Below are 16,023 nucleotides of genomic sequence, written 5' to 3' on the forward strand. Positions count from 1 at the left end.
GGGTAAACTACAGTATGTACCTGTAATGAAGTCAGTGGTTTCAGAGGGTAAACTACAGTATGTACCTGTAATGAAGTCAGTGGTAGCAGAGGGTAAACTACAGTATGTACCTGTAATGAAGTCAGTGGTTTCAGAGGGTAAACTACAGTATGTACCTGTAATGAAGTCAGTGGTTTCAGAGGGTAAACTACAGTATGTACCTGTAATGAAGTCAGTGGTTTCAGAGGGTAAACTACAGTATGTACCTGTAATGAAGTCAGTGGTAGCAGAGGGTAAACTACAGTATGTAGTTAAGTCAGTAGTTAAACTACAGTATGTAGTTAAGTCAGTAGTTAAACTACAGTATGTAGTTAAGTCAGTAGTTAAACTACAGTATGTACCTGTGGTGAAGTCAGTGGTTGCAGAGGCACTCTGCTGGCTCTCTCTGGTAGCGTAGACGTCCACGGTGTAGCGGGTGGCAGGAACCAGAGAACCCATCTCGAACTCCACCACGTTCCCCGAGACGTGCTCCTCCACCGGAGACACTGCACCACAAGACACAACAACATAATGAGACATGCTCTTCCACCAGGGGGAGACACTGCACCACAAGACAACAACATAAACCACTTAAACCCCATATATAGGTATGGCAGATTCCTTCAGGGTTCAATACTAAATTGTCTACTTTGAGCACTTTGTGCCAAGATGTAGGCCAGATGTAGGCCAAATGTAGGCCAGATGTAGGCCAGATGCAGGCCATCGGGACACTTTGTCCGGGATGCTTCGTACCAGACAAAGCCAGCTCCTTCCCCCTCAAAGAATAGCAGATCTACAAGACAACAACACGTGACTAACCTGAGTCAGCGCTGTAGGTGATGACGTATCCATCCACGGTGGCAACAGACGGTTGCCATAGCAACAGCGCTGATGTGTCCGTGACGTTAACTGCTGTCAGACCTTGGGGTTTATCCAGATCTGGACACACACACACACGCACACACACACGCACACACACACACACACACACACACACACGCACACGCACACACACACACGCACGCGTACACACAAACAGTGAGTATCACTTTGTGCTGTAATAATGTTCACAACATTCTAAACTCCTTACTATTCATTTATTCATTTGTAACCTCCAGAGTTACACACTTAAAGCACAATGACTCTTTGGTAGATGTTTGGGTTGTGCCATGATCAAACTCCAAATATTGGCGAGAAACATAGTCGCTCCATTGGTTAGAAATTGTAACACAAAACATTGGTTCCTCATTGACTTTGCACAGAGAAACATTTCTGAAAAATATATGCAGCATCACCAATTTTCTTCTGGGTATTAACCGCAATATCGAGAAAATCTACAAAATGTAATAATATAAATACTGTAATATACTGTATATTGGCACCATCAGCTTTGCATTTGTATATGTGCTAAAAGACATTGACAACTGTTTCACCGTACGAGTTGACGAGGACACTATTTTATGAATATCAAATTATTATCAACCGAGCAACCAATAAAGTGTGAGTATCATTACAGTGTCATACCTGTAGTGACAGTGCCCGTGGTGGGGGGGCTCTCCTCCAGACCTTTCACAGCGGTGACCGTCACCTGGTAGGGGGTCCCTGGGCTCAGGTTGGTCAGGGTGGTCCGGGACACATCGCTGTCCACCGTCAGCTGGACCGGGTTCCCTGAAGCATGGAGGGAGAACAGAGACAGAGACTGTTATATCAATATAATATCTAGTTAAGACCTCACAGATGCACAACAAACACATTGGTTCCTGCTCTACATTTTTTAGTATGGCATGCATAAAATTGTTTTATTATATAAAGATTTGTATGCTATTAGCCTCGGAAACCCAGGCTTTTATTTTGGCGATAGGAAGAAAAATAAAAGCCTGGGGTAACCCGATGCAATTTCTAGCATAGGAAGTGGGAGGCGGGCCATGGCACAGATCATAAACCAATAGGATCCACCAGCTGTTTTCAGCTGGTGGATCCGCCCCCTCTAGACCAAAATCAGCCTGTGTTAGGGAAGGCTAGTATGCTATTATCTGTCGATAATATTGGAAGGCTGATAATATTGGCCGCCCCTAGTAAATACACTTTCTCACTTTCAATACATACTCGCTTTCTTGAAATGCTGTCTAACTGAAGAAGCTAAACCGAAACAGGAATCAAATCTGCAAAGATAACGGTGTAAATGTTCCTCTCACCTCCGTACAGCGGGACGTAGACCAGGCGGAAGCTGTCCACCCTGGAGCCAGGCATGGTCCACTCCACCGTGGCAGAGGTGTCGCTGATGTCAGAGAACTGGAGGTCCCTGGGAGAGCCTAGACCTGGAGCAGCATGCAACACAGGAGAGCAGAGGAGAACAGAGGAGAGGAGAGGGGAGGACATGTCAGGAGGATACTAGTCTTAGATTAGGCAGGGACGTGCTGGCCATTGGGAAAAGCGGGACAACTCCCGAACGGCCGGTTCATTCCCGGCCAGTCCTGGCCGCCCATTAGGAAAAAAAATAAAATAAAATGTCGGCCTTCATTCCATTTTGGGGGCTGGGCGGCCAACAAAGTAAATTGTCACTGTCGGGCAGAAACCTTGTATCTCCAAGTTTCAAATGTGTACATTTTTTCGCAAAGCAAAGCCCTGCTTCATCATACAAGGGCGTCGCACAAAAGTAGTGAAAACAGCAGATCTATAAGCACGCAACGCCTCGCGGTGCGAGGCGTTGTGTGCTTGTAGATCGGCTGTTTTCACTAGTTTAATTCGTTTTTTAAATGATAAATACAAAACAAACGGTTTTGGACATACAAGGTTTCCACCCGACAACGACGAAATATAACTCATGTAATTGGCCCACTGGCTTGTCACTTGTCATGATCTGAAATGGCAAATCTTTGAGTAGCAGCATCGCTATAGAGCTCTAGCGTGCAATGAGGGCCTCTTTTTCCCGGACTGAAACAGGGGCCCAGCATGTCCCTGATTAGGACTCTCGTAGATGTCTTTTTTTGAGGAAGGGCGCGTCTTTAGGACTGGAACGCTCGCCCTTGCTGTATTTTCTTGGTGTTGACAAGAGTGAAGGTTAGGATATATCTATGAGAGTCATGTTGTTTCCCCTAGGCCTAGGACATACATGGGCAACTGGCGGCCCGGGGGGCCACATGCGGCCCCCACCTTCACTTAATGCCGGAATACTGATTATTATTGATTTCAGCTGTTACAATTTCAAACATGACCTGCTTTAATTCCGTCAGTCTATAATAGTAGCTTAACGACTTGTATAGTAGTATTAAGGACGTAGCAATATGCAATGTGGCCCTCTGCAGTGAAGGTGGAAATATAGTGGCCCATCAAAGTTGCCCTAGGATGACTGGGGAAGAGGAGCGTTTGGTTTCAGTTAAGTGAACGTCGTGTCACTTGACAACAAGGCAGGTAGGCCGCTTAAGAGCCATGTCTGAGCGAGCCACACTTTAAACACATAATGATGAACTAAAATAAACTGCATGGAATTGGTAGACGGGCACATAATGCTGACATTGAGCTTTTACAGCCGTGAGGGTCACTCTGGTGTATTCTGAGATTACAATGAAAAGATTCACGGGTCTGTAGCGTTGTTCTGACATCCCATTAGTCTGATGATACCTAACCCTAACCTTAACCTAACCTTGTTCCTACATCCCATTAGTCTGATGATACCTAACCCTAACCTTAGCCTAACCTCAGTAAAACTATTCCTAAATCTAACCCTAACCCTAACCCTAATTCGGACTAATGGGACGTCGGACAATCGAGATTTTCCCAAGATTCCATACATAAAATAATCCCCCTTGATGAACTGCCAATGATCACTCTATATATCACACCAGTTATCTTATATGCACCACTTCATAGGTCACTGATGAGGCACCATATTGCATTATGTTCTTATAGTAAGATCATTTCACAACTATAAACATTTGATATTTTCCATTTTTACAATCAGAGAGGAATGTAGGTATCGAGTTGAGTTGTTTGAGAAGGCTTCATTTCCAACCGACGAGGCGAGCCCCATGATTTCAACCTATAAATAAGCCTGTTCAGAAGAATGGTTAGTAGCATCATCTGTTCACAGATGTAGTAGCCTAGACAATTGCATACCAGTCCCAGCGCCCTCCATATACCTGTGTGAGCCACCGCGGTAACGGGCTGCGATCGCCAGTCCAACGACACGCCGTACAGCTCGATCTCGTACTCTGTGCCGCCCATCAGTCCGCTCAGGACCTTGGTCCGCTCGTCGCCAAAGGCCACGTGCTCCTGCGGACTGGCTAGCTTTTTGCTGTCTCTTATTTTGATGGCGAACCGGTCGAACAAGTCTTCGTCGACCGTCCACGTCAGACGCAGGCTGTCCTCCGTCACGTCCGACACGAACAGGTGCTCCACCTCTGGTTCCGCCTCTGGTTTGAGAAGGAAACATTTTTTGGGGCGCCCGAAGACTGAGTTTAATTTCCAGCACCGTTCATCGATTTCGGAAAGAGAGGGAGAGAGAGAGAGCTGAAGACGTCGGTTGAGATTGAAGCAAGGCGACCAGGAGGCGTTGAAAGTCGAGTTTCCGTCGGGTTTAAGGATTGAGGCCTTTCGTCCGACATCGTAAGTCTTGCCATGCTTCGTTATTCGTTTCATTCGTTAGTGCGAGACGGAGGTCGACGGGAGAACGGTTCAAGTCACAGAGAGGCTCGATGCATTCCCTACGTGTGAGATTTAACTAGGATTAAACGGATGAACCCAGGCATACCTATTCAGGAAGAGAAAATAGGCGAAAGTATAGGCAAACATTCTGCGAAAATAGTCGACCTATAAGCTCACAACGTTGTGAGCTTGTAGGGTCAGCTATTTTCGGCAAAGAGATTTGGGGAAGAGAGGGGGGGAAAAGAGAGGACCAAGTCCAGACCCTTAGGACACCTTGGTCAGTGAAGTAAAAGTGAGGTTTCAGTGGTTAGGAAAACATACTTTGATGAGGTCAGTTCCAAAGTCTGTGAAAAAGGATTTTTAGCAAACATTGTTTGTTGGTAGGACGCGTCAAACTCGTCTGTTGGCAGTAAACGAGTTAAGACCAGCCTGGATGCACTTAAAAGATCAATGGATGAATGAGATTGTCAGTTTAAAATCAAGAGACATTTCTTTTCATGCTGGAAATGCCCTGTTGATTCATCAGTGTTTTCCTGCTGTTTCAGACATTTTGTTTGTTTAGTCATATTCAAATAGTTCATTAAAACCCTTAGTTTTCACTCCATGAAAACTCGGTCCGATCAAACACGAGGGCTGTGATTATAAAAAATGTCAGAGGACGTAATCGTGTGATTATCATATCGTTATTAAATGCCCACTGAAGCAGCAGCAGAAATCTCAGAAATCTGTGAGAAAACACGTTTGAAATATGAGCAAGCAAACGTTGACGCTTGCTTGCTCATATTTTAGAAGATGAGAGGAAAAGGAAGGGAACGCCACACCGCCTCCTTGTGGCGAAAGGCTGCATACCATAGGAAACGGGTTGAACGCTCAAAAGAAAGAATCAGAAAGGTTAATGTTAAGGAGGTTGCTCTGGAAAAGAGGAAAGTTTCATCATGTTAACAGTTTGCTCGACGGCTCATCATGGGAACAAAAGGGAATGAGAAACATGTCAAACATTAAACCTAGTTATTATATAACAATGGTCATCAGCCGCTCGTCTCAATTTACGATACAGTAGTTGTCTGACAGAATCCTTGTATCTCCATATGTCAACTTCGAATAAAGTAAATGAATGCCCTGCTTCGCCATACAAGAGTGGCGTGCAAATGATCTACAAGCTCACATGTCCCATCTTGACACATTGTGAGCTTATAGATCAGCTATGTTCACTATTTTTGAAAGATTATTGAAAGCAAAAGTGTGTCTGTGGGTTTTATATATAGTCACTGTTGGGCCGAAACCTTGTATCTCCAAGTTTCAAAAATAGTTTGTTCTTTTGTACAAAGTAGTGAAAATAGCCGATCTACAAGTAGATCGGATATTTTCACCAGTTTGAATTATTTTTAAAATGATAAATACAAAATGAACGGTTTTGGACATACAAGGTTTCCACCTGACAACAACGATATATTGAGCCAATGAAAAGTATGTAAAAAGAACTTGAGACCAAATGAACACGTTAGTTTTCATTTCCTGAAGTGCAACAGTTGTGGACATACAACGTTTCTGTCTGACACAGCAAAGATCTACATTCCATTTCTTTACTCTCTATATTTTCTCATAATATGACAAATACATACATACATGCATGCTTACAAGGTTGAGTTATTGTGGCGAGAAAAGGATTAAAAGAGTATTTCACTTTAAGATCAAACATCTAAATATTGAATCAAGCAACTTAAAGACTATCCGGGGTGCCCACACAACAAGGATGTTAAAATGACCCCCAGAGGTGTTTTAGAGTGAAATACCCCTTTAAAGGGATAGTTAACCGCTTTGTTTTTGTTGCATTCCTGTGGTTCAGAGTCAGACACAAAGAGCCTGCTTTGTTCTCTACGAGGCGGAACCAGAACTTTCCAGAACCTGGACCTATTTTTTTTTTTATGGTTCTGGTTTTGTTTCCATAGCACGGTTTCAGACGGTGCCATGGCATTGGTCCGACATTTCATTGTTCCTACATCCCATTAGTCAGAATCTGGTGAATGTTAACCTGGTGAAAATACTATGCCTAAACCTAACCCTAAAACCCAACCCTAACCAAACCAGTAAGACCGTCAGGTCGCAGCGTGATTTTAGGCCAAAATGTGTAGGAGCAGTATCCAAAAATGTGTTTGAAAAAATCAGCCTGATGGTGGCGCTATATGGGACAGATCCATGTTGATTGCGACCGTAGGTCGCATTTACTACCAAAACCTCCACCGGCTGTCTGTGAGTGAGTGAGTCAGTGAGTCCGTCACACTTTTGCCCTGCTCATATCTCCACAACCGTTGCCCCCATCCATGCCAAATTTTGTACACACACTCCTTGACTGCCAAACTACAACAAGGACCCCCGGAGCCCCAGGGACCCCCAGGTCCCTGGGGGACCCCCAGATGTAAAAAATGACCAAATGTGCTCACACGTCACACGTCACACTTTTTCCCTGCTTATATCTCCGCACCCGTTGACCCGATCCATGCCAGATTTTACACACACACTCCTTGCCTGCCAAACTACAACCTCCAAGGACCCCCGGAGCCCCAGGGACCCCCAGGTCCCTGGGGGACCCCCAGATGTAAAAAATGACCAAATGTGCAAAAATGACCAAATGACCACCCCAACGGGGCTGCTCACGGGGAATTCCCGGGGACCACCGACTCCTGGTGCTCCAGAACGGATGCAAAAGTGGTGGCGCCCCCAGTGGAGGACCCCCTGCCACTGCAGCGCACATAACATGCCGTAACTCGGGCTAGGAGCGTCCGGGAGAGCCGGGGCCGGTACCTATTCGTCCGCCAAGGCAACGCGGAGACCCCACCCCTCATTTCTCACATGGCCCTATTCTAGCGCCACCTTCAGGCCGATTTTTAAAAAACATTTTTGGACACTGCTCCTACAGTTTTTGCCCTAAAATCACGAATATCACTACACAGCATGTCTACACTCATGTCATCAACATGGATCAGGAAGATTTTGGAAAAACAAATTTTAGCCCTATTTGTGGAGATAAGCCACCTACGGTCGCTTATCTCCCGATTAGGGAGTCTTACTGGTGAGATGAGTGTAGACATACTGTGTATCGATTTGCGTGATTTTAGGGCAAAATGTGTAGGAGCAATGTAAAAAATGTGTTTGAAAAAATCGGCCTGATGGTGGCGCTATATGGGACAGATCCATGTTGATGACATGAGTGTAGACATACTGTGTAGCGATTTGCGTGATTTTAGGGCAAAATCTGTAGGAGTAGTGTCCAAAAATGTGTCTTAAAAAATCGGCCTGAAGGTGGCGCTAAATGGGACAGATCCATGTTGATGACATCAGTGTAGAGCAAGTGTGTACCGATTTGCGTGATTTTAGGGCAAAATTTGTAGGAGCAGTGTCCAAAAATGTGTTTGAAAAAAACGGCCTGATGGTGGTGCTATATGGGACAGATCCATGTTGATGACATGAGTGTAGACATACTGTGTAGCAATTTGCGTGATTTTAGGGCCAAATCTGTAGGAGCAGTGTCCAAAAATGTGTTTAGCAAGAATCGGCTTCATGGTGGCGCTAGAAGAGGGCCTTGTGAGAATTGATGGGTTGTAAGGTTGTGGTTTGGCAGGCAAGGAGTGTGTGTGCAAAATTTGGCATGGATCGGGGCAACGGTTGCGGAGATATGAGCAGGGCAAAAGTGTGACGTGTGACTGACTGACTGACAGACTGACGGACGGACAGCTGGTGGAGGTTTTGATAGTAAATGCGACCTGACGGTCGCAATTAGGACTAATGATATGTAAAGCTGTGTACACACTATAGATATAGTTGAACGTTTTGCTTGGTAATTCAATGTAATCTCAATGGAAACCAGCTTTAAAGCTTTCAAAGCTTTGTTTGGAGCGTCTCCTGTATCTTTAAAGCTGGTTTCCATTGAGATTACATTGAATTACCAAGCTAAACGTTCAACTATATATCTGTATTGTGTACACCGAGACTTACTATATGGGCAGTCCCCTTTCAGACAAGGTTCCTGGAACCTTGTTTTCCATTCTGCTCTTGAAGTAGAACTAAACTTGAGTTCTGGGAACCTATGGGCGGGGCCAGCAGTGCTGCTGCTCTTGTTTGGAAGAGAGGAGACAGGAGGAGAAGCTCTCACAACAAAACACTGCCATTTTTTAAATACTCTATTAAAAACAAGACACGTGTCTTCCATTGTGCCAATCCCGTGTCCATATCTGTTAAAAGCTCTTAATATCTGACTTGTTCAATAGTTTTACGTTTCAAACAAGTCTTTTCTGGTCTGTTTTTAAGTGCTATGCGCAGGCGACAGTTTTTGTATGACTACAGACTTTTTTTCTTGGCCTTCCTGGTTAGGTCTGGTTATATGGAAACGTAAGCTGAACTTATTCCCGGAACTTGAACGTTCTGGGTTCTTGAAAGTTCTGGTTCTAGTTCTGGTTCGGCCCGGTAGTGGAAAAGGGGCTAAAGAGTCTCCTCAAATGATTGGCTTAGGAATATGACAAAAAGCATCCATGAATTCAAGTCTCCATGGGATGAATAATTGATGTCATTTTGGGGGTGGACTATCCCTTTAAGTCCCTCGGGTGCACCGTGCGGGCGGTACCTGTCACAGCCACCGTGGTCAGCGGCCGAGAGGACAGGCCAGTGTTGGACACGGCGGTCAGCCGGACATCGTAGCCTATGCCAGTGATCAGACCCCAGATGTCCAACCACGTCTGGTTGCCCGGGATGGTGAACTCATGCGGCTTCAGCAGCCAACCAGAGTCTGTCACCACCACTTGAAAGTGACTGAAACCCCCGCCACCAGAGGGCGCTGTCGCCCCCGTCTCCTCCTCTGCCGGATCCTTCATTTCCCATGTGACCCGGAAGCCGTACGGCGTAACGTTCGTAATGGTCATGTTTTCCACTTTGGGCAAAGCAGCTGCAGGGGGCGATGTGACGGAGGGAGGGAGGGGCGTTTTTTGATTTGTTTTTCAGAAGAGGGGGAAAGAAATACGTTAAAAAATGCGATATGGGCAGGGAACAGGATGCCATGCATAAGGGTTTTTAGATAATGATGTCTGCAATGGTTGCAAAAGTACCATACTTATTGTTCAACTGTTGTCCATTTTTGCTAAATCATAAAAGAAGCACATAAAAAACTGTCATAAGATTAAAAAAAGAGGAGATCAAATATAGATAGATTAAAAGCGGCTGCATTTAAGGCATGTGTATAAAAGCAAATGTTGCTCAGATCTTGCTCAACTGTACTGTAGTAGTAATCTAGACTTGATGCAACATCTTGGCAGAATCTTCTTAAAGGGGCACTTCACCCATTTTCAACCATATCTTCAAACAATTAGCCCTTACTAATGGTCATTGTAAGATGGCACCATTTCCGAGTTCGCTAAAGCCACTATCTGGGGATTCAGCATTGCGCAATGGGCGAACACCTGCGCTACCCGTAACATGATGCATTGATGTGGTTTGGGCTTTACGATATTAAAACCAATCACCGTGTCAGATGCCATTGCCTTTAAGAGAAGACTGCGCAAGCCATTTATTAACCAGTGCAATCTTACGCCCTCTACCTCTGCCCATGGATGAGCGATGTTGCCTTGAAATATATTTATATTTGATATACAGATTATAGAGAAACTTGGCACAAGGAATTGACACCCTCACTTCTACTGGTTATAAGAAAATTTGAATCACATAGATTCGCAGAGAATTAAGAGAGGAGCCCTCTGAATGTTGTGCCGTTGTGTTCCCCGGCAGCCAGACTCCTGACATGTCTAATGCAGGCGAATTTGGCCAAACGAATTTGGCATTGCGGGTGGTTTTAGAATCTGCTATGTGCTTTCCCAAACGTGTGTGGCCAAGATAGCAATTTTAGGGAAAGTACAACAACAAGCCTAGGCAACACGCCTACGGCCACACCTCCAGGCACAAATAACGGAGTCTGCATAATGTAGGGGAAGAACCGTTTAGGGACTGCGAGCTGCCTTGCCTGTAATTCACAGGTAGTGGGTAACGCCGGGTGAACGCCGGGTAAGGCACTGGCAAAATTAGCTTCAGGGGGAAGTCCTATAGACACTCTCTGTGGGCTTTTTCTCCTTGGAGAAAAAGAATATGGTGTCTGTTACAGATTTGTATAGTATTATTATAGAGCGAGTGTGTAACAGCACTCTTAAAGGGTCGCTTGGTATCTTAGAGCTAGTCTTAGGACTGACGTCCAGGGGCCCAGGTCTTCTTCTTTGTCGGACTAATTCGATTTCTATCTAGTTTCTGCTGAAGTCCTTGAGTCTCTTACGAATCTGCGAATCTCTTACGCCTCGATCACAAACTTACTAAAAGCTTGCGAGTCGATGCTCACTGAGTAGGTTTACTTAAAACCTGCAATCTCAATGATGGGGCTCGCTGAGGTGAACTTACTAAAAGCTTATGTCTCAGGGCAATTCACTGAGCGATTCTGTCGCACCAGTGGGTAGACGTATAGTGATGGGGTATAGAATAGCTGTTGATTACTAAAATCTCACTTAAACCTCCTTCTCAAACACTTACTTATCAGAACGAATCGGACTTAGAGGAAGTCCTGTTTATAAGTGCTGATTATGACGCGTTGTTCGTCGTCATGAAGCCGCGACCAAATACGGTTTCTTTTCTACAGTGTCATCTCATAATGAGCATTTAGCCAGGACCAATTATATGAAGACGAGGTTGAACAAGGCTGAAGTGCTCCCTTACACACATAACGTGGATTTGATGCACTACAGCATATACAGTATGCGTGAGGCGGAACAGTAAAATCCATAGTACCTGTGGTGGCATGGGACAACACGGAGGGCGTGCGACGGCCGTGAGAAATACCGAACAGTTCAATGTCATAGGCCGTGGCGTCCGCCAGCTTAGAGACGGTAAAATTCTGGACTTCGCCATCGATCGTGAACTCCAGCGTGTCGGTCATTTGTTCCGAATCGCTGACACGGATCACAAAGCCGTCAAAGTGTCCTGACAGCGTGCTCCAGGACAGCGTGAAGTTGTCTGGGTTTACGGACGTCGCAGCTACGGTGCCAAGCTGTGGCACGTCCTCTGGACAAGAAGAGAACAATGTGGATGTTCAGCGCTGGTGTCGTTTTGCTGTGGGTATCGTTTATAAAGTTCATACTGTGTAACGTTCATTTTAGTTGTGTTTTTTTTTTGGGTGACACCTGCTGATAACACCGCTGTCAATACAACGACGTCTGTCTATGGTTCAGTTAGAACAGCGATTCCCACAATTTAGTCTGAAACAAAACCACGGAAGCATCGCTCCAAAGCGAATGTTGCAGGGCCTTAGCACGAGGATATTTTTGGAAAGCATAGTGTTCTTTTCTTAGACATGGTATTTATTAACTTCAAAATACATAAATAGTGTCTGGGGCAGACACTTGAGAAGTTGTCCAAAACATGTTTATGTGGATGGGTTATTGTGAAACATATACCAGTGAAACATCACACCTAGTGTGAAGTAAGCGGTACTACCGCTATTTATGAGTTAATTTCATTAAGCGTCCCGCAAAGCTTGGCCAATGTGACCCTGGGCGTACAACAAACTTTGAGCGGTGTGTGTCAAGATGTAGGCCATATGTAGGCCACGCTTCAGAGTCCGGACAAAGCCAGATGTCGGAGCTTAGCTCCTTCCAGGAGCACCACTCAAAAAAACACACTTTTTTTAATTGAAAAGGTTACACAGTATGACTTTTAAGATTTAAATAGGGCAGATTATTTTAAGACTATGTGTCCGGGGCGTTACCACTAACACATGCAGTGCGTGATCCAGTGCATGGCACAGTGTATAGTATAATACCTGTGGTGGCTACGGCGTACAGGGGCGGTGTTTTTTGGCCGCCAGCGCTAGCATACAGCTTGATGTCGTAGCGTGTGCTGGCTTTTAGGCCGGCCATGAGCGTGGAGCGCGCCTCTCCCGGCAGGGAGCGCCCCACCGCCTGCGAGGGTAAAGCAGATTCTCTGACTTCTACTATAAAGTTATCAAAAGCCTTCCCTCCTGCCGCCCTCCACGACAGAGCAAATCTGTCTGAGGTAATGTTAGAAACAACTAGCCTGGATAACTCAGGCTCTGGGGCTACAAGGGGAAGAGAAAAGCACAGGATGTATGTTCACGTTTGTCTTTTTTAATGACGGCACAGCAAGTTTCTTTCAAGTGCTTTCCCCCTTTTCTTTTTAGAAAATACAATGTCAGACTTGTGGGTTAGTTTGCATAAAGTGGATGTTTAGAATAGGAGTGCTAACCTTTGACCGTTTTTGTTTTTGCTTCTTAAAGCGCATGGACTCTTTGGTAGAGGTTTGGGTTGTGTTGCTACATTGCCATGACACGACTGTGAAAAATCGTATAGATATCTCAGTTGCTCCGTGATTACAAAATGATATTCTGACAAACTGTGCAGTGAAACAGCTATCACAGTCCCTCTTATAGAACATGAACGATCAAAGCAGGTAAAGCCCATTCTTCCAATACATCACTATTTGTTTTACTCAACAATGTGGAGTTACATCATGCAAGGTAACTACAGTAACTACACAACCCAAACCTCTATTTGGGTGTTATAACGCTTTAAACCATAAAAGACTTCGCTTTTTATTTTTTATTTTTTAAAGACCTGTTGCATAGAAAACATTGCACATTCTTTTTTGTTTGTTTTATGTATAATAACTTTGTTACAGTTTTTTTTTTATCGCCTGTGCATGTTCGGTTTTATGTTATATCTTGTCCTGGTGAATCCCCCACATTCTAACCCCATGTTGCCCTCACACCCATGCAAGAAACACCAAATTAAACCAAAACACCAAGTTAATAAGGTCACAAACACTTCCTTCAGGTCCCACAGATAACATACTGTATATCTGTGACAGAGAATAAGGCTGTTTTTTCAGCTACGCAAGTTGAGAACAAGTTTTGAGTTTGAATCACGGGAACAGGGAACTATTCTGTGCAAGTAGATGAGCCCTGCCTACATTTTAAGTTAGTTCAGATCAGAGATTCATCAAGGCCAACGATCTGAAGTTCACAACACATCGTGGGCTTGTAGATCAGATGTGGTCGAACGCTGCGGACTGAATTAGCCCTTACTTCACTTCACCGTGGCGTCACTGGGAAGACGTCAGAACCAGGCAGCCTGGTATCAGCCACTTCATGGCTCTCCTAAACGCAAGTCCTACACAAGGCAGAATGCAGCCGAATCCTTTAGTAAAGCAACATCAGACGTTTGTATGCACAGTGCAGTTAATGTGTCATTCTTGCCTTTTCTGCGGCTGGTACTTCAAGTGGAGTAAATCAATTACACGCACAATTGACATTTCCATCGCGCTGTAAAATACCACGATGTCAGTAATGGAGGGACTGTGGTGGAATATTATCCAGAATATGGCCAGATACTGACTGTTATCTCAGCTCTCTGGATTCTTCATGACATGACTCTAGACTGCAACTGTGCAACCAATATTTCAATTCGTAGCGACAATTCCCTTTTTTCATATAACATGAAAAACTAAAAAGTATTTATAGCTGTGTCAAAAACGGTCACATTTAACAAATATTCTTATGCATTTCTCATCAACAATGATCCTTTTCTATTATGGCCAGAGTTATGCGTGGGGATTTGTATTATTTTAGCGATGAATTTTATTCTTTACTTAGCAACGACCACAATAAAGATTTATTTAAAATGATTTATGTAAAGGTATGATTTAATGCATGATGTATGCATTGATAATTATTATTTTTTGCGACCATAGGTCGCAGTTAACTATGAAAACTTGTCAGTAACGTCAGATGGTAACGCCTCAATGTCTATAGCTGACCTATGACATCACATTGTTGTGAGAACTTCACATTTTGACATCACATTCCGTCCTTGTCCCTTGTATGCCCATATATAGAGATCCCTGATGTCATCAATATTAAGCCCATAGCTGGGAATGCCCATACTGTATATGGACATATTGTGTGAGTCCCATGTGGTCTATATAACATAAGACATCTATGGTGTTAGACGTCAGTCATATCCATATTTGGGAAAATATTTTGTCCACAACTTAAACATCAACCGCAACTCGAATCACACTTGCAAATGACTTAGGTCCTGCTTTTTGCCCTTAGGCGTCTTACTGGTATTCATTTATTTGTTTATTTGTTATACGTAGTATTATTAAATTAGTCTTGGATCAGAACTTCTATTCTTATAGCTTTATGCATACAGCCCAAGTCCATGTTTCAGAATTATAAAAAATATATAATGAAGGAGGAAAGGTTTATTTATTTACTTCTTAACTCCCCAAAATAATCTATAGATGAATGAATGGTATATATTGTGTAATAATAATATGTATGAAAGGTAAATACCTGTAGAAGCAACCATACTGACAGCGTGCGTTCTGGAGCCTTTCAGAGTCCCATACAGGTAGGCTACATAGTCAGTGTCGGGCCGCAGCCCTGTGACGTCATGGGACTTAGCGCTCTGGGACACGTTATGCTCCTCCGGCTCTGTCAGCCAATCAGAGTCAATAATCTCCAGGACATAACCGTCAAACTGTCCCTCCGTGTCGTTCCACGAGAGCGTGAAGCTCTCGTACGTTAAGTTAGACACGTAAAGGTTTCCAAGCGCCGGCTCGTTGACTAAAGAGAGAAACGTATTATTAGAGGTTTTCATCTAAGCCATTTCTTTCTACATGCTAGCGTTTTCTTTAACCCACTTAGACCAAGCCCCCAGAATCACGGTAGAAACTTGAAGCAGCCTTTGCCTGGTGGTAAAACCGGGAGCGTGTCGACATTGCGACATAACATCTGTTCGTCGGTTCATCCTTTCGGCCGGGTGAAAAGCTAACCTGCTGACGCAGGTGAATGTTAACCTCTATGCCTAAACCTAAGCCAAACCCTCAGTAACCGTGACGCGGGTGAGTAGCTAACCTGCCGACTCCCTTAGTCGAAATGATGGGACGTAGGAATAGCGAGATTTCCCCGGTAAATCCTGGGATAGCAGTTAAACGCTACTGTGCGTGCGCATGCTAATGCTACTGCTGTGTAACCTAGTGCGCCTGCTCGGTGCTCAAGACTTCCGCAAGACGTTTTTAGAATCAGCCTTAGGTCCAAATGGGTTAAAAAAAAGATCTGGTGTTTGATAAGTAATGTACGCTGCCATATATGACGTAAGAAAACAGGAAGTTATGTACAGTACAATATGGTAGGTATGTCACTCACCACCTTCCACTTGTACTTGACTGAATATCTCAGTAGAGGATGCACAACAGAAAGTCATATGTTTGGATCAGTGGTGTGTCCAGGCTTTCTGGACTGGGTTGGCCCAAGTG

General features: G+C 44.3%; 1 protein-coding gene across 1 annotated transcript in view; it reads right to left on the reverse strand.

The window, feature by feature from the left end:
- LOC308299899 (tenascin-like) overlaps positions 1-16,023 on the reverse strand; it is a gene marked incomplete at both ends in the record, with an annotated part of 71,213 nt that overhangs the window by 7,643 nt on the left and 47,547 nt on the right. Inside the window, 9 exons of the mRNA XM_080743679.1 lie at positions 381-524; positions 838-957; positions 1,543-1,686; positions 2,214-2,336; positions 4,158-4,430; positions 9,281-9,598; positions 11,476-11,748; positions 12,506-12,781; positions 15,059-15,331. Of these exons, the coding sequence (XP_080599805.1) occupies positions 381-524; positions 838-957; positions 1,543-1,686; positions 2,214-2,336; positions 4,158-4,430; positions 9,281-9,598; positions 11,476-11,748; positions 12,506-12,781; positions 15,059-15,331 (1,944 nt within the window). The remainder of the gene's footprint in view (positions 1-380; positions 525-837; positions 958-1,542; positions 1,687-2,213; positions 2,337-4,157; positions 4,431-9,280; positions 9,599-11,475; positions 11,749-12,505; positions 12,782-15,058; positions 15,332-16,023) is intronic.

This window comes from Nannobrachium achirus, assembly GCF_963921795.1.
Source record: "Nannobrachium achirus genome assembly, chromosome: 15".
NCBI classification, from domain to species: Eukaryota; Metazoa; Chordata; class Actinopteri; order Myctophiformes; family Myctophidae; genus Nannobrachium; species Nannobrachium achirus.